At 41.8% G+C, this 19,243-nt stretch overlaps 1 protein-coding gene across 4 annotated transcripts in view; it reads right to left on the bottom strand.

Moving 5' to 3' along the window:
* LOC114505034 (synuclein alpha interacting protein) overlaps positions 1-19,243 on the bottom strand; it is a 143,948-nt gene that overhangs the window by 38,930 nt on the left and 85,775 nt on the right. For all 4 annotated transcript variants that reach the window (XM_036020692.1, XM_028522904.2, XM_028522913.2 and 1 more), the window contains exon 3: positions 14,381-14,453. In XM_036020692.1, coding sequence (XP_035876585.1) covers positions 14,381-14,453 — 73 coding nt within the window. The remainder of the gene's footprint in view (positions 1-14,380; positions 14,454-19,243) is intronic.

Here is a 19,243-nt window from a genome sequence, read left to right as displayed (position 1 = left end):
TGGTGTGCTTCCCCTGACTCTCCCAGGGCAGTGTTGCTCTGTGTTTCTCAGGGCCCTGATTGTGCTCGGCCATACAGAGTTGGGCATTTCTGAAGTTCTGTTGCAACTGTTCACTCATGCATTTGTCTCACCTTCTCTCTTGATAGTTCCTCAAAGGCAAAGGTTGCTTGTAAACCTCCTTGTGTTTATAACCAGCCCTCTGTCTAGAATAGCATCTCATAGATACTGGGACTCAGTAACAAAATCTTTCAATGGATAAATGGAAGATGTGGGGAAGGGAAGAAGAAAGGAAGAGGGGTGGAGAAAGAAAGGAATATGCTAGGCTAAGGATGCTAAGTATAGGAAATAAATGGGAGTCTAGTCACAATGAGGCACTCTTGCCACATTTTGAACACGCTGTGTTGACTATTTCAAAGATAGTACTAGTAACCTGTTGAAGATGTTCAGACATTCAGAACATACGTTGCACATTTAAATATTTTCATATATTTTCTACAAGTTTTAAGTCTTGATTTCTTCATCTGTAAACTGAAGGGGTTAGACTACATGGTTGCCAAGACCTGACCCACCTCTAAATTTCTGTGACAGTATGGAATGTCTACAAATAACAGGGTTCTTTATTCTGAGTGATTCACTATGAAACACTATAATTCTTCTGGATCCACGTCTTTCAACAGATCCTTACAAATTTATAATTATGAGGCTAAGCCGATTGCTGACACAGAACAATTCTTTGGCTCTTGGGACTGATAAATTAGTATTTTCTTAGGAAGATAATGTACAGTTTGCTCTTGCAACAGTGGATCTAATTTTCTAGACTTAAACGTCAATGCTGGCTCCCAAAAGGCCCATTTACTTTACTTCTAAATATGGAATTATCCATTCCATATTAGAAAATATGAACTTTAGACACCAAGAAGATAAAGAAAAGGGATATGCCTTTAGGACAAAATAATGTATCCCTACTGTTTATTGTTAAAAATTAAATGAATTCGCCCTGGTTGGTGTGGCTCAGTAGACTGAGTACCAGCCTATGAACCCAAAGGGTCGCCAGTTCCATTCCCAGTCAAGGCACATGCCTGGGTTTCAGGCCAGGTCCCCAGTAGGGGGCACACTAGAGGCAATCACACATTGGTGTTTCTGTCCCTGTCTTTCTCCCTCCCTTCCCCTCTCTAAAAATAAATAAATAAATAAATAAATATCCTTAAAGAATTTAAAGATTCTGTATCCCATGAAACAAAATGGTCAGCTTTAACTGTAATTGCCTTAAATGTACATAACAACACACTCCATATCTCTAGCTATTGGAAACTTTGGTACCTTCAAGACCATACCTTCCAAGTTCTCCAGCATCCCATTTTTTCCATTTTCACACACAAGGGAGGGGTATGGTGAAAGATGAGGGGCACCAATGCTAGAGTTACGAGTTTCCTTTACCCAACATAAACTGAAATCTCCAGTGGTCCCACTTATTGAAAACACCTCAGGCTCGGGAAGACATGGGGACGGGTGACTTATACCATCTCCTGTCACTGGAAGAGGGTGTGGAGTCTGGGTGAGGACTGCCTGCTGGACGCCGTTCTGTGTGATCCTAGACCGTGACCTGACCCAAGAAAGGGTTGAGTTCACTCTGGATTCGGAGAATTGTGCTCAGGCCACAATGCTTGGAATAACGAATGTGTGTGAGGGACGCATGCTTCTGGAAAGTTCCCACTGGGTTGCTTCTCATCCCTTTCATTGATGCCACAGACCCTTTACTGAGAGTACTGTGAGGCTGCAGGGAAGTACCGAGAACTTTAGTACTGTACTTACAGAAAATATCAATCAATGAGTTATTCACAGTAAGATGTTAAAATACTGTTGGAAAAGATTCACGAATTGGCTCTAAATTTCCTGATGTTAAGTGGCTGCTGATATCAAGCAGCTGCTGCAAACGTCAGATCCACATCTCATCTTTCCCAGTCCTGGCCAGAACTGCCGAGACTGCTTGCTGACTTTGTACCCCACCTGCACCCACTCCTTGGGTCTGTGCATATTTGTACACATACTCGAACCCCTCCTGCCCTGCACAGAAATGATACTTCTCCACCAAAAAGGCATGTTCTATCAAAAAATCAGACTCAATATTTTGACAACTTTAAACCGTTGGACTTCAAAAGTACAGTTCACATAGAATAACAATTGGTGGGTCTGAGAAAGTACATGGTTTCAGAGTTTTTCTGTCATCTAAAAAGTATGCTGACCTTCACTTTGACACTAGCAGAACCTCTGACGTGGATTAAGTCTTATATTCACTCCAGGCTCCTTCCCTCCCTCTCTCCTTCCCTACCTCCCCCCCTCCTTCCTTCCCTTTTTTTCCTCCTGTGCTGAATTGAAGAGAGAGATACACATCAAGAGCCATCAAGCAGAGAAGCACAGAAACCGGAGAACTTGCTCAGTGTGTTTTCTGGAAAGCGCAGGAACATACTTACCAGTTTTAACTGAAGGTGGCGATGTTTTACAGTGTTGCTCTAATGTCAAAGACAAGCAACAACACCAAGGCCCCGCTCCTTTGTGAGACAGAGCCAGAGGCAGAAGGAGAGGAGTGTGCGTGTTGGGGGCAGGCAGGTCAGGGAGAGAACTGGCAAATCCCTGCCCTCCACCCTCAGCTCCCCATCTCCACTGATGGCTCCCAGAAGGCCTGTTTCTTTTACTTGTAAATATAGAAATTATGTATCCACATTAGAAATACGCTTTAGACATTAAGGAGAGAAAGAAAAGGGGGGACTTATTTAGGGTAGAATAGTGTTCTACTTTTTTCCCTGAAAGTGAAATGAATTCTATTTTCTACAAGAAACAAAGCAGTAAGTCTGTGAAACCTGGTCCTGTTTTGAGTGGGTTGCACCTTAACAGCTCCAGGGGAGGAAAAATGGGAGGAAGAGCCAGCACTGGCCTGCAGCCTACTCTTCCTCTTGGCAGGCCCATGTGAGCTCCGGCCTGGGCCAGGCGTCTCAGTTCCAAGGCTGCAGAGAGGACAGGGCAGGTGCAGCTGAGCAAAGCCAAATGTACACAGGCTCATCCCAGGACACACGCATGGTGGAGCGGCTCTGCCTCCGCCTCCTGGTGCAGTTCAATGTGCACCTCCCAGGCACTGGGATAACCAAGGAAATAAAGGCTTACATGCACTTTAAGACTTCCTCAAAATGGTCTTTCTTAACTGGAATTCTAAAATTTCCTCCATCTAACACTTTAGAATTGCTAATAGAATATATTTCTGTAAAGCTATCTATGTTTCTGCATACAAGTGTATGATTTTCTTAGAGGTTTTCACACACAAAAAAACGGAGAATGGATGAGCAGTTCTCATGTATTCTTACTTGAAAATAAATGAGAACGAAGGGAATTTTATGTGTTATGTGGAAAATGAGACAGCATACTGACTTCTCAACCAGGACTGAGGTTCCCTGACTCCAGCTTGTTTCCATAACACTGCAGGGCTGCTTTCATGACAGTGAAAATGATTTCCTAAACATGCAATTCACATTTTCTCTATTTGGGTCACATGTAGGCAATTAGATTTCACAAACCAGTGGCAAAACCTGGCCGTACTCATTTTGGATTCATTTTTACCTAAATCCCCAACTGTGCTCTCTGCCTAGGTTTTGGCTGCCACTCACTATGGAGCTTCTGTGTGTGAGCAAAGTTAGGAAAGTGGTTTTTAATAACAATTTTTCTTAGAAATGATGGAGTGGAAGGATTTCGCAGCTTTGTTTGTCTTTAGTGCATCAGCCTAGATTTAGTCATCTTAACACTGAAAATTTGTATTTTAGGCTGCTAATTCTTCCAAACTGGTTAAAGGTGGCAATGTCTGAGGTAAGCTACAATACAAGAATATAATAAAGCTTGTTCAGATATGTTCAAGTAATTGGCAGAATATTAAAATACTTTTATAGGGTTTATTCATTCAACAAGCATTTGTTGAATGTCTTTCTAGAAGGGCAAAGTCAAGTGAAATAGACATATTCCCTGTCCTAACGGCAGAACCAAACAGATCTGGGAAAAAAACACAAGAGGAAAGATAATTCTGTGGAGATCTGCGTGCAAGGAAGCACATTTTCACATGGCTAAAGCAAGAGAGAACCTGGCCGGTTCCAAAGTTCTTCTATCTAGAGCAGAGTGACCAGGCTGAATGTGATCGAAGGTGAAGCTGGGGGAAGTGGTCAGGGGGCCAGCTCATTTGGGGGTTTTATTGGCCACACCAGAGTCTGGATTATATTTTAACTGAAATGTGGGATCCCGGGGGGGAATTTGACAGAGAAGTGACATAATCTGCTTTACCTTATAAAATATACCCTTCTGCCTACTCTGTGGGAAACAGAGGGTGGGTGGGGGCTGGTGGTGAACACAGAAGTGAGACTAGTTCGTGGCCATTAATGCAGATGACACATAAAGCTGGCCTGGACGAGCTGGTGGGATGAAGGAAGTAAACAGATGGGGAGTTACTCTGAAGACAGACAGCTCAGGACCTGGTATATAGATTGATGCTGAGTTGGAAGGAAAGGGAGGGAGAGTTCGGGCTTCGGCCAGTGAGTGGGTATTTCAGGAAACTGAGTGCCTTTACCAAGGAGGAGTATGAGGAGGAACAAGCTGAGGAGGGAGAGTCAAGACTTCCTCCTCAGAATTCCATAGGGCACATCATGGAGATACTGAGTGAGCCAAATGTAGGAGGTCTAGAGTGCTGAGGCAAGCAGCAGTGGCATGAGGGTGGTATTAGAAGCTATGAGAGTAACTGAGCTATCAACCCAAAGAAAGAGAGGAGACAGAGTCCTGGCAAATACTTAAGTGCCACTTAGATATTTATGGGTCAAATAGAGAAGGGACTGTAAAGGAGACTGAGAAGATGTCAGAGTGTTAGGAGGAAAATGAGGAGACAGGTAGAATCACACAACCAGGAGAAGAGAATGTTTCCGGAAAGGTAGAGCCAAGTCCAAAATAAGGTGAAGAGGCGAAGAAAGAGAATATCAGCATCAATGGACTTAGCAACGTGCAAGTTGTGACCATCCCCAGAGAGGTGTAGATCACGCTGCAGGTAATCGCGGTGCATGGGGGTAGAAGACCAGAGATGGAGGTTCCCTTATTTTTTCAAAGCAGGTTGGCTGTAAATCATGGGGTCGGGGAGAGGCAGCAGCAGAGAATCAGGGTGGAAACCACTAGAAGGGGTACTGTTTGCTTGTTTTTTAAGATAGGAGATAATTAGAGGGGGCCTGTATGACGAGGATAATGACTCCATAGAGAGGAGGACACTGGCTGTGTAGCTACAAGGGGAGATAATGGAAAGGTCAAAGTGCCAAGCCAAACAGAGAGGCGTGTCCTGCTCTTCAATTGTAACACAAAACCCAAAGAAGCAAGGCTGCCTTTCACCTCTTCACACATCCATTCGTCCATCCATACCTCAGTGTACACAGGGGTGGACAACAGCAGACTTACAGTGGTTTGTATGGACAAAGACATAATACAATAGTTAATAAATAAATAATAATACAAGAAAAAGTCTGTGTTTCACAGCTGTAAACCTACTTTTGCCCACCCCTGTATTTGGCACCAGTGCCAGGCACTGGCGATATAATGAACAAAATTACCCCAAAGAGATTTTATTTGTCTATCAGAGAAAACTGATATTAAACCAATGTCACATTATTATTAGTTTTTGAAACACAGGTATTCAAACCGGGAAAGTACAGAGAGCTAGGAAATGATACAAGGTGGGGGTGGGTATTGATGTAATCTAGGCCTTGCATTGTTCAGAACAGAAGCCATTAGACATCTGTGGCTATTGGTACATGTTAAAGTGATAATAGTTTTGACTTATTGGGTTAAATAAAAGATATTATTAAATTAACCTCACTTTTATATTTTCTAATATGGCTACCAGAAAGTCTTAAATTACGTGCATGGCTTACATTATATTTCCATTGGATGGTGGTGGTGTGGGGATTATAGGAAAGAGGCCCTGAGGAGGTGAACTTGGAGGTGAAAGGAAAAACAGGAGGATATCCCCAAGTGAAAGAACACAGTACATCTGGAGGACCGAAAGGGACTCCTTGATGTGACTGGCAGGCAGAAAGCAGAGGGAGGGTGGCACGTGAGGAAGCTTGCTGACCCAGGAGAAGATGGGGCAGGGCACTGAAGGACACATGAGAGTGTTTCCCACTGTTCGTCTTGAGAACCATCTCGGGAAACAATTGCCTGCTTTTGAGCATCGAGTGACATGATCAGATTTGCATTTTAGAAAAGATCACCATGCCTTACCATGGACAACTAATGAGCAGCAAGGTGGCCTAAGCTGGTGCTTCTCAAAGTTGAATATGCATAAATGAGTCACCTGGACAGCTTGGTAAAATGCAGATTCTGACTCTGGAGTCTGGGGCAAAGCTTGGGAGCCAGCATTGCTAACAGGCTTCCAGGTGATGCTTCTGGTGCTGGAGCCGGCCCTGGACCACACTGAGATACAACGCCTAAGTGAGTGACCAGGTGCCACACAGCAGGGTCTGTGCTTTGATGAAAGTCAGGGCCCTTGACTTTCTTTGATCATCCTTCAACTAGGAGATTCTAGGATTCTATTTCTATGACTTTAGTTTCTTCAATGACTTTTTTCTTTAATAGGAAGAGTCAGGGCAAAGGAGAGATGTGGACCAAAGAAGGGTCATTTAAAATGGGAAGACAGAGCCCATTTAATATTGGGAAACAACAGAAAGAAGATAGGCTTTCACCAACAAGTGAGGTGCTGTCAGAGATGCCATAAGCCTCCCAACCTAGTAACCCCCTTCCCCAACCACAGTGCCGTGCACTCACACTTTAGCCTTGAACGGGGCAGATGGGCCAGGAAGCCACTTCTCCCTCAGGGAGAGGACAGGACTGAGACTTCTGGGAAGGAAGCCACTGTGAGGCCGCAATGAGGTTCCTTGTCCCTGTGCTTCAGTTCTTTCCCTCCCAGCCTAAAAGCTTGTCTGCACTTCCAGTGTCTCATCCTTCCTTACTGCAGGTTTCCTTGAACTCATTTCTACCAAGAGATTTCTCTGGTTTAGGGGTGGGGCATGTTTATAAAAGACTAATAAAAATAAACCAAAACATGGAAGAGGAGCTTGTGAGTCCTTTCCCCTAAATTTTCCCTCTCTAATATTGTCTCATTCCTGACTTCCTTAGCTTCACAATGTTGTTAGCCTTTTAAAAAATCAGAGAGCAGTGGTGCTTATAGTTGTGGTCAGATAAAGAGGAGAAATGTTCCCGTAAAGACAGAAAGGGCCAAAGACACATGTATTTAAGCTCTGCTACATCCAGCCCCTTTTATTACTTTTGACATGACCAGAGTTTAATTTTAACTTTTCAATCAACCCCTGCTCCCATCGTTCCCCATAATGTCATTTACTCTTTCTCTTAGAAACATGAACAGAGTGTTAACAATTAAAAGGCACAAAGAGTCTCTCCCTTTGGCCAGAGAGGGCAGCTCCCTGTGGCCAGAGACATATAAGTTCTGTGGTTCATTCAAAATGATGGTCATGCATGTTCTCTAATAAGAGAAAAAGCAATAGACAAAACTGTGCTTACATTATGATTGCAATCATCCAAAACATATGCCCCCAGAAAAAAAATACTAGAAAGAAATATAGTAATTTCATTTTGGTGGTAGAGTTAATTGTAGTTTTTACTTTTCTCATAATGAATCATATAGTGAATCTTATAATGAGTCATATCCCTTGTATAGTTATAATTTCTTATAATGAATCATATTTTTTGTATAATTATAATTTTTTCAAGAAAAATAAAAATAACTGTTTTATTTGACTAACACTCTCATCTAGATGTCTTAATGTAATATAAATTTTTACTATAGTTAAATAAACGAAGAGTTTTGTCATAAATGTTAGATTGTTTACTGTATTAGGTTGAAGTGCTTGTTTTCTTGATTGGATCTTAGAAAATGCATTTTCCTATTCTTTGGAGTCTGTTTTATATTATACCTTTTTTCTTCATGTCAAATGAATCAGTCAGCAGGATTTTCAATTTAAACTGGCATGCCAAACTTGTTTTCATACTTTTAGCTATTAAACCTTAATAAAATGGAATGCAGGGTGTTATATACTCAGCATCATTGGCTATGTCACAGCAGCTTTGAAAGAATAAATGTCATGCTAACTTATTTTTTTGTTTTGATGCTGATCAAATCCTTGGAAACCTTAGAAAACCCTATGTGCTCAAAAGATCAGGGTTTGTCACAAAATTTACACACACGGTGTAAAAATATAGCAAATTTGCAATGCTTTTAAATATGCATCCAAAGTGACTTTTACCAGATACCAAGCTTAAAAAGTATTGTATTTCTTTACTCATTGACATCTGGTGATGATGTATAATGTAGGTATATTCTTTCAGAATCTTTTCTCCAACATCCCAAGGCCATTTATTACTGTTACATAACCGGACTTCATGACCTCTGCATCTAAGCTATCAGATGCAAAGCTGCATTAAATGTTTATCTTCCTTCTTTCATAAGAAAAGGCTACAAGGCACTCGGCAGATACATATTTTGAAGAATCACAAGACATTTAAAGTGCCATGACTTGAAACAAATGTGCATTTGAATGTCTACTTAATTTTTAAAAACTCAAAGTCACTGTAATTTAATATGTTTGATTTGAATACCATATGTCAACATAACATGTTTTAGCACTTGTTTGGGAAAACGTACAACACAGTTAACACACTGTCCCATGTTGTCTTCTTTCCCTGTGTGAATGGCGGAAATTAAACAGAGAATACGTGCAAACATTTCACAAATCACTTTCTTTTACAGGTGTAAATTTTTTTCCCATGTAACTTCCATGCTGCTAATTCTTGCCCCACACTACTAACCATACAAGGTTCCTTGTACTAAAATTACTTAAGTGGCTCAACTTCACAGTGGCTCTGGAGTCAGCATACGAGGTTTCGAATGCACTTGTTAGCTCCAGAACTACAGCCGAGTTAGTGATTCTCTCAAACCTCAGTTTCCACATCAATAAAATGGGTATCATAATGGTCCTCCCACACAGAATTATTTAGAGGACAGATAAGTCACTTACAGAGGACCTGGCAAAATGCCTGGTATACTCCACCCCTAAGAAATAACTGAGAACCCTCTACAGCAGCTGAGCAGCTGGCTCCAAGGACAGGCAAAATTTGTTCTCAATCTTCTCACTCCTAGTTCTTCCCCTCCCTCCTGCTGTCCTGTGGTATCTCCTCTACCTTCACAGTTCTTTTCAAAGCTTCATTTCTCACAAAATGTGTAACCCAGTCATAGTGTAGTATAGTCAGTGGAGAGCTATTTAAAATATTCCTGTCCAAGGATAGATTACCATAGGCATCAAAGCCTTTGGCTAAAGGCTTTGTGTTGCCCTTCCAGGGCAGACACATGGGCATCAGTGAGCGAGCGATAGGTGCAGACGCAGCCCGGGCCTCTGACAGTGCTCTGCCATCGCCTTTGTCAAATCCCACCGTGGACCTGGCCCACGGTCCAGGGATGCAATGGAGTGAGTCCTGGGGTATATGTCTCACAGAGGGGCTTCCAAGGGCCCCAAATAGGACTCAGGTGACTCCTGAGTCCTGCTCCTTTCAGAGCCCCTGACAAAGGGTCCTGAACAAAGAGCCCTTGACAAACAGACAGTGAGGACTGGCAGGAGTGCTGTCCTTGTAGCCCACCTGGGAAGGCAGGAAAGGTGGGCGGTGCATCCTGGGGGCTGCTCTGTGGGGCTGACAGGCTCTGATCAGACCACACATGGAGAAACTGCAGGTTAAGTTCTGGGTGCCCCACTTTTAAGAGGGATGCTGAGAAACTGCACTCACCCGAGAGAGGGCAAGGAGCAGGGTACACTTAAAGCTGCAGAGGGAAATTTTAACCTGGAGAAGCCAAGACTGAGGATGACTGCCACCCCCACACACTGAGCAGCACCTCAGCCCAGAAGGGACTGCCCTAGTCTATCATTCCACAGGAAGAGCCAGGTTAAGGGGTGAAACTTTGAGAGACACTGATTTTTGAATGAAATATTAACCTTTAATCACCATATATTTGACCCCCTTTACCTTTGGGTGGTGAACACACGATGAAATGCACAGGTGATGTATATTATAGGAATGTATACTGGAAACTGGTATACAATTTTATTGACCAACATCACTCCAATAAATTATTAGCTGTAGTAAAAAAATGAACTTTTCTGGACGGGCAGCCTCATGAGGCTGTGAGCTCTGCGTTAGTGAGGTGATGAAGCACAGGCTGGATGACCGCAGGGAACAATGATAACAATCACCTTCAAAGATCTGATGACCTTTACACTACATGAATGTTTTTTTGCCTTTCAAAAAACTTGTTATTTGTAAATAAATTTATGGAAGAGTTGAAAAAAGAAAAATAGTACAAAGAACGCTGCATACCTTTAATCTACATTCATCAACTGTCAACATTTCACCCATGTGCTCTATTATTTGCAGTCCTACTTGCTCTCTCAGACTAGATGATTTTTAGGGCCCCTTCTTCTGTTGAGAGTTATGATCCTATAGGCTGAAGCTTCTTTCCAGGAACTAGGATTTTATAAAGATCGCATTCCTGCTGGTGGTGCTCTTCATGGGGCTGGGCTTGAATCTGAACCCTGCATACATGATGGACAGGGCCCTACACAGCCTGACCCTGACCCTGACCTCGCCCTCACTTGATCACCACACCACAGCTACATTGCTATTTTTTTCTTCCTCACACATGCTCAGTGCATTCCTAGCTCAGGGACTTTGCACTTGCCAGTTCTGCTGCCTGCAGTACTCTTCGCTAGTGTTCTCATGGCTGGTCCTTCTAACACCACCTGACCCTTCAAACCCCGGCCCCTGCCCACCTCCCACAAGTTACTCTGTCACATGGCTTCAGTCACTTCTTATACCTCTCTGGAATGGCCTGGTTCCATCACTTATTCTTGTCTGTTATCCCCTAGAATGTAAGCACTGTGAGGATGGGGGCCTTGTCTGTGTCTTGCTGTTACTGTGTTCCCCATGCCTAGGACAGAGAGCGCTCACCAATTATTTGTTGCATGAAAAAGTAACAAATGGATCCAAGAACTTCTGGTCAAAACTTGTTAATACAGAGATGGACATGAACATTTAACAACCTACACAAAGGAGAAAGTGCTTAACAAACTTCAGAAAGGAAAGAGAAAAGCCTTGATCTGGTGGAATGTATTCCAAGTGACGGCAGATTTGGGGGAAAGTGTCCCCAGAGGGTGTCCCATCCAAAAGAAAGATGTAGACTCCCCTCAGAGGCAAGTGTGCTTTCTGCTGCTGTCTGTTGGAAAAATCACTATAAAGATGGGAATTTTCAAGCACTCCGGGAGCAAATGCCTCCTAGGTGTTTGCCACGAGAAAGTCTGAAGGGCTGTGGGAGGTAGTATTTCTACGTTTGGATGCCCACAGAACTGACGGAGAATGCCTCAATTCTTTCTGAAACTGGCTGTGCAAACTTTACTATGTTGAGATTTCTTTCAAAGGATCCCACAGATAATTCTGCACAGTACTATGGGGAGATGAATATTTCCATGTGCTTGTTTTTCTAGGAACATTTTCACTCTATCAGAAGGTGGTTTACTGGCCTCCAATGGTCTATCAAGTTGGACTGTACATGAGATTACATTCAGAGTTTTTTCCTCATTTATCCATTTCCCACCAGGCCTAACTGTTGCTGACTATCTTGAGCACGGGGCCTTTGCTCTTGGTGAAGTTTTAAAGCTTCTGAATTGGAAACTGGCCTCCTTCTTAACCAGAAAAGAAATGTCTAGCACCACCTATTGTAGAAGTGGCTAGAAGTCACACCCGGAGTGAATGGAATTAACACATCCCAGGGAAAATTGTTTTTAAAAGCTTCGGTTAAGTCACTTAACTTGCTAAGCAAGAATAAGTATTTAATGGAGAAAATAAATCACCACTTAGCTGAGCAGGGAAAATCCTGATTGTTAAACTTTTAAAAAGATAATATCCTAAAATTAAATTAATGCAACTAAGTCCCACTAAGTGCAGCTATTTGAGAGGTAGTATACACAATGGATGAGGGAACAGACAGACTCTAGCGGCAGACTTCCTGGGGCTTAGATGCCAGCTCTGTAATTTAATCGCTATGTGACTGTGGGCAAGGTATTTAACTTCTCTGTTCTCTGTCTCAGTTTGCCCATCTATATAACACAGACATCATAGTGCTTAGCTCACAGGGATTTTATGGTTAACTGAGCTAATGTTAGTAAAGTGCTTAACACCAAACCTCGCTTGCACATTAAGCAATGCTGAAGTGTTTGCTATTATTTTTTCTCCCTTATTCACTCTGATTAATGAAAAAAAATATTGCATTGACAAAGTACCTTCAGATATACCACCTAATTTTTATCCTAACAATATAGTCTGGTAACATTGGCAGAACAAGTTGACTTTTTATTTTATAGATAAGTTAGTCAAAGTTTCAGCACCATACAGCTGGGAACTGGTTGAATGCTAACCTGAACAGGTCCTCCTGACTGCTGGCGGCTGGTCCACTGCAGTCGGAGAGGCTCAGCTTGGAAGCCAGTGATGCCTTTTAAGGAGACACATCCCGACAGGCCATATGGCCAAAGCCTCTGTTAAACTTGACAGGAGCTTGAGTATGTTTGAAATAAAAAAATATTTTTTAAAACTTGAAGGTAATGAAAACCTTTATTTGAACTTAAAACAATCTTCTATGATGTTTCTGATTCGAACATTGAAGCATTACTTTCGCTCACACCCCTCCCCCCAAATAAAAACAGAGATAAACAAACCTAGAGAGACTAATAATTTTCCCTGTCCCGTCTAAGCAAAATGTCAAAAAAAAAAAAAGAAAAAAAGCAAACAGTCCAGGAGAAAAGTAAACTAGCTTTGTACAAGTCCTTTCAGTGAGAAAGGCCTAGAATTCTAGTAGCTGCATAGGTAAGAACCATCTGTTTATTTTAAAATGCGATACACATAATTCTAGGATTATGAGGGGTAAACCAAACAAAAATGGATTTATAAAAAATTGTGGATTTATTCTCATATGTTCAAACTTCAGTCACCTTCTCCATTTGATGTAATACAACTATTGAGACTGTTTTTCTACTGCCCCAAACAGTTTTTAAACTCATTGATTTTGATATCATTTAGTGCTTCTGCCATATTTTGTTTCACCTCTTCCACAAAAACAACACATTTCCATTTGAGGATTTTTTTTCATCCAGGGAAACAAAAAACATCTCTTGTGGTGAGATCGTGTGAATAAGGAGGGTGGAGCATGGGGGTCATGCCATTTTTGGTCAAAAACTGTTGAACACTCAGCGTGGTGTAGGCAGGTAGCTTGAAAATCACCCATCATGAAATGGGCAAATGTGTTGAGTCTTCAAAAAAAATTCACTGAAGCTGAACGTAGCCTTGTACAATAGTGCCAGCTGGCGCACCGACACAGATGGGCTCACCTAGTGGGGGAAGCCTGTACTACTAGGGGCCTACCTTCTACAAGATAATTCTGGTTTGGGGGGGATCACCCCTTATATACTAAGCCGTCCATTACCCATGGTTCTCAGGATTCTAGTTATTATAAGAGGAGGCAAGGTTAATGGTGATGCCTTAGAGTAATTCCTTGAAAAAATAATAAACATCATTTCATAGTTTGATGCCATAGTATCATTCCATCAATATCCTTTTTTATTTTTATTTTTGCCCATCACAGAGAGAAAAGGAGGGACATTTAATTTGATTAACCAAGGGCAAAACAAGCCTAAATATACTTTTTTTTTTGTCGGGGTGGTGGGGTGTGCAAGGAGAAAAGGTCAACCAGCTGGTTTTCATCTATATGCCATAATTCTCTGTTTAGTTTACACTATTAAACTCCAAAGCTTTGCTTTAATCTTAACTGTTACAGAATGCCTTATTGCAGAGTCTATCATGTCACATCCCTGATAGGGTTTCAGACTTTGGCCAAGCACCATCCCCCAGGCTGGCCTTGCCATATGGGTAGCAAATGCATCCAACATTTTTCCATTGGCGCCTGCATCATTATGTTTTGTCACCAATGGTTTCTCGGGTTTTCAGTAAATTGCTGTGTATACTGTGGTCTGGGCTGTGGAGATGATCGCCTACATTTATTTGTATACAGCTGTGTCCTCATTAAGGCCTCCCTGTCCTGTTAGCCTTTGGAGGATGACCTAACATCTGTTTGTTGAGGGTGGGGGTGGGTGGAGGAGCCATAAAAGAAAAAGAAAGCAGAAAGCAGAGGCGAACAATGTGAGGGGAAATAGCCTCCACACTCTAGGAGCCAGGATGAGGAGGGGACATGAGAAGCGGAACCTACCTGATCTGTCTTCGTTTTGCGAATCACATCTTCGGCACAGTTCTGGGATGGTCTTGAGTGATGTGACTGAGTACTGAATGGGAAGCCAGAGAAGAAAGAGTGTAAAATAACAACTTAGAATGAGACCATAACATGCACTCAAATTGGCCAGAAAAATCAAAACACAAGAAGTGATACTTGAGTACAACATGTATATCCAGAAAGTCTAGCTAATTTTGCCCTAAATGGCCTGCTTGGTGATCTGGGAACATCCCAGCATCTACCGACAAGGAGCATCTAAGCAGATGCAGATTAAAAAGAGGGTGGGACGGCCCTTCTTTAGAAAACAAGGCATAGTGTATCTAGGGGACATTCTATCTCCCACCACTTCTGCTGCCAGTGGGAGACGGAAGAATGCTCTGACCTTGCTGATTTCAGGACAATGGTCATTGCATTTGCACTCTGAAGCCTGAGAACGAATCTCTGTGTGAAAAGCCAGGGGCGCAGCTTCCTGCAGCACCCAGGGCACCCAGGGGCCATATCTGTGCGGATGCCAAAGATCCCTAATGTTGCCACTTTTCACAGGTTATACCAGGGTAATGCTATAAAATGGGAGGGAGCACCGGTCTGTGCTTGAAAGCTCATCGGTGTCACATATAGATTATACTGAACTGAAAGAAACCACCTTGCAGCTTCAGTCCCAGTGCCAACTCAGGGGCTGGCTATCAGGATAACAAATTATGACATAAGGGGGCATAAAATCAGAAGAGCTAAAACAAATGTAAAATCAATAGCAATGATTTATGACAACTATGCTTGGTGCCAATCAATCTTTCTTTAGAGAAAGGCGTTTAAAAAAAGTAAAAGGATGAACTCTTTCTTTACTCAAGGGCTGTCTTCAATCATATTTTAATTCATAAAGTATAGCTTCCTAAATATATTTTGCTCTGTACCTTTAGGAAACAAGTTTTTATGTAAATGAGAACATACTATGAATTACTTCAATGTTGCAAAATTTGGGGGACTGAGAAAAAACATTTAATCTAAAAGAAAAATGATTATGGGAAACTCATTAGTATTGTTCTGGCATTACAAGTGAGGAATGTGTAATTAGGACACATTTGTCAATAAACAGTACTCAGTCAGCTGGATGTTGATAGATGAAGCACAGTGTCTACACAGAAACCCCCGCCACCCCAGCGAGTTCCACCGGGTATCAGGACAGCAGAGCGGCGGGAGGGGCAGTTGTAGCTATTGTCAGCTTGCCAATTTCATTTCACAAACAAATTAAATATCCAGCACTTCCAAGTGAAAAACAAAATCTCAAGTGACTAATTAGAGAAATTACTCTTACCTGTGTGAATCATAACATCTTGTTTGTGTTGGTCCTTCCTCAGAGACCACAGGTGCTTTAGCAAATTCACTCATATACTCAGGGAGGAGGACTGCTTCTTAAATCAAAAATGAACTTGAAGGATTTTTTTCCTTCTACATTATGTTCTGTGGGGGGTTGGAGGTAACACAGGTACAGAAGGCATTTTTTTTGTTACTAATAAGGTACCTTATGTTTCTAGCCAAGTACAAGGTCTCTAAGGAAATCTGGTAGCTTCTTGAGACCAGCTGGTACAGGTTAAATAATTACACAGTCTATAATTCAATTAAAACTGGGCCTTTTGTTTTGGCTTCCATGTGCTCCATGAAAGCACCCTTTGGCAAAGTCAGTCCTTCTCTTTTTTTTTCCTTCTTCCAAAACACAATTTTAGAAAGCAGAAATTCAAGACTGATTATGTTTAAATATAGTTAATGATAAATGCAATAGGGTTGTTCATTGGGCTTAAAGAGATATATCTGATTAAGCTGATGTGTGGCTATTTGTATTTCCAGCCACATGCATCCTAGCTGCCATTTCCACTTAGAGTCAAGCATGTCAGAATCTCTGATTTATCAGCTCTACCTCCAATGCTTCCTATGTGACCTCCAAGGTCCACAGTGTGCAGTAACTTTTAATTCGATGAGGTTTAGATTTGAACGGCATGGCTGCCTGGTTGGTGTGGGGACTCAGCCATAGGCAGAGACAAGCCTGGCTGATGCCCCTCCACTTCCCCAACTGACATTACACCTGGCGGCTTTGCCTCTCTGCCCAGGGTCATACAGGAGATCACATTTGTGAAGGTGTGCATCTTAACTCTGGGAAAAATGATCTGGAAGAAAAAGTCACATGCTGCTTTTGGTAATGGAAATTAAAAGTACAGCAATATAAGAAAAGAATGGTGTGTTGGCCAGAAAAATCTGAGTTTTGGGTAATTGTAAGGGTATGTGGAATGTCAAATTCAGCAATGACTTTCAATTTACACTGTGAACAAATCCAACATTCTTTACAAACAAGAAACATCAATTTTAGGTTTGTTTCAGTTAGGGACTTAAGAGATGCTGCAAAGATGGTTAAGTTGTAACATGAAGAGATGAAGAGCAAACACTATTCACAAAACCATCATGCAGAACCATTTGTCTATCTGCAAATTTGTGAATAAGCAAATGACCCAAGATGTCAACCTTACACGAATGTGCTGCGCTACCATCTGGGGGCTGAAGGGGGCAGCATCCTAGGCCTTCATCCCAGTGCACAGGACAGATGGCCTTTTACATGAAGCTGTTGGACTGCAAACCCACCTGATTCTCAAGACAATGACCAGCTCCCAGGGCAGCAACTACTGTCATTCTGGTCCTATTGGAACCAAAGACCAATATATCTTCCCTGTCTCTTGCCACCAACCCCAGTATTTACGCTCTGTACCCTTGATTCCTATTACCCTTGGGTGATGAGAGGAGCAGAAGCTTGAAGACAGTTGGAAGCATTATAATCCTACCTCTATGTAGTTTTTATCATTTTTTTAAAAAGTGTTCCAGAGAATAAAAAGTCTTTCTACCCTGTAGAAATAGCCCTTTTGATACAAACTTATTTTCCATTTATCCATCATGCCTTAAGAAAAGCTCCTGCCAAGGTTGCCCAGGTGCCTCCACTTCTTCGATGTCCCTGAGCATTCAAAGTTTAGTTCCCCTTCTGTTCCTTTACTTTGGGGCCCTCCTTGCTTGCCATGCATTCCTCTGGCCAGGCAAATGGAACTGTTCTGCAAGGCCAGCGTGTGTCTTCTGCCTCCTTGAAACCCCGGCTACAGCTTCAGCCCTTCCCGATCTTACTCTTTTCTGCCCTTGGTGAAATACTGTTTTGCCTTATGCTCTGTTGTTTCCTATGTGTTTATGTTGGTTCCCACAGGGGTCTGGGGGAAAGAATAATATCTTTGATTTATATACATGCATGGCACACAGTAACATATTAACTGACCGAATACCAAGGCATACATACATCTGATTAATCTCTGGACATTATAAGACATGTTCAAAAGAGTTCTTTCATATTTAGGTAGTAAGTGAGAATTTCTTCTGTGCTTCCATGCTTGCACTAGAATGAATTAGCTTTCTGAGTGCAAATTTGACTACGGTGTTTCTCTCTTGCAAATCCTCTACTGGCTCTGAACCGCCTGTAGGGCAAAAACCACGTACTTGAGCATGGCACATGCAACCCTCCCTGAATTCAGTCAGACTCATCTCTGACTCATCTCTCACTGTCTGTGTTTCTTTGGATTGTGGTAATGCCAGATTTTTTGGGTTCTCCTACCTACTGTCTGTCTATAACTTTATGCATGCCACTCCTTCTATGTGGAATGTCATTCCACCCATTTCCTTAGGTGCACTCTTTTTAATCTATTAAGCTTTACCTGGGTATCACCCTATAATGTCTTCTCTGACTCTCCCAGGTAGAAGTAAACCAGCTTTCAAACTATGGTCTCCTGGCCAGTGGCATCAACACCATCTAGAAACATTTTAGCCCCATCTCAGAAACTCAGAGGGCCATCTGTGTTTTTACCAGCCTTCTAGGTGATTCAGATGGATGCTGAATTTCCAGAACCACTGCTGTATATTGTTTCCTTATCTTAGGCATATGTCCATCACAGAACCCACCACATGATGTTTCATCTATATATTTATGTAATTGCTTTCTCTGCTTCCTGAGAGTGTGGACAATATTTTATTCACCTAAGATACTACATTATTGAACTGAATAAAATGGATTTCCCCATGTAACCCATGATCTTAGTGGCAATAAAAGTAGTAATAATGGTACTTAATATTTACATAGCACTAATCTTCTTAAAAAACCCATAATTATAAGTATAGCAATATAATTATGTTATATTTAAAAGAAAAAACACTTGTAATATATTAACAGTATGAATACTAGTTGATGCATTAGCCTTTTGAATAAAGAACAATGGATTTGGAAAGAGAAGATCTGGATTGAAGTCCCAGTTCTGACACTTCTTAATTCTGTGATTCTTGAAAAATAAGGCATTTCATATCTTTGGGGCTCAGTTTCCTTACCTATATGACAGATAATCATGTAGCATAATGTAAGTAAAGTCAATTTGCAAGCTGTCAAGTGATGTTAGATGTTTTTGCTTCTTCTCTCTAACCTGTTTCCCATGCATGTCCCATAGCCCTTCCTTCTCATCTTCATTCCACTCATGGTTTTAAGCTCAGTAGATCAAGACATGAGAATTAATGAGGCAGGAAGAGGGGGCCTGAGCTGGGACTGGAAAGGAAAGAAGAGCTCAGTCTGTCCAAGCATGTTATTTGGTTTCTCCTTGGTCTTTCTTCATCCAAAAGAATCCATGGCCAAGGACACCCACTGAAGCTTAGCTGTGGATACTACATCAAGTTGATATGATGCAAGACAAACAGTACCCATCCCAGACTACACTGGTCAATTTTGTCACTCTGCCACGCAAAATAATTTGAACATACATGGGATTCACAATAGCAATG

This window comes from Phyllostomus discolor, chromosome 3 (assembly GCF_004126475.2).
Source record: "Phyllostomus discolor isolate MPI-MPIP mPhyDis1 chromosome 3, mPhyDis1.pri.v3, whole genome shotgun sequence".
NCBI classification, from domain to species: Eukaryota; Metazoa; Chordata; class Mammalia; order Chiroptera; family Phyllostomidae; genus Phyllostomus; species Phyllostomus discolor.
Note: the sequence above shows the minus strand (reverse complement) of the source record. Positions and strands in the feature narration are given on the sequence as shown.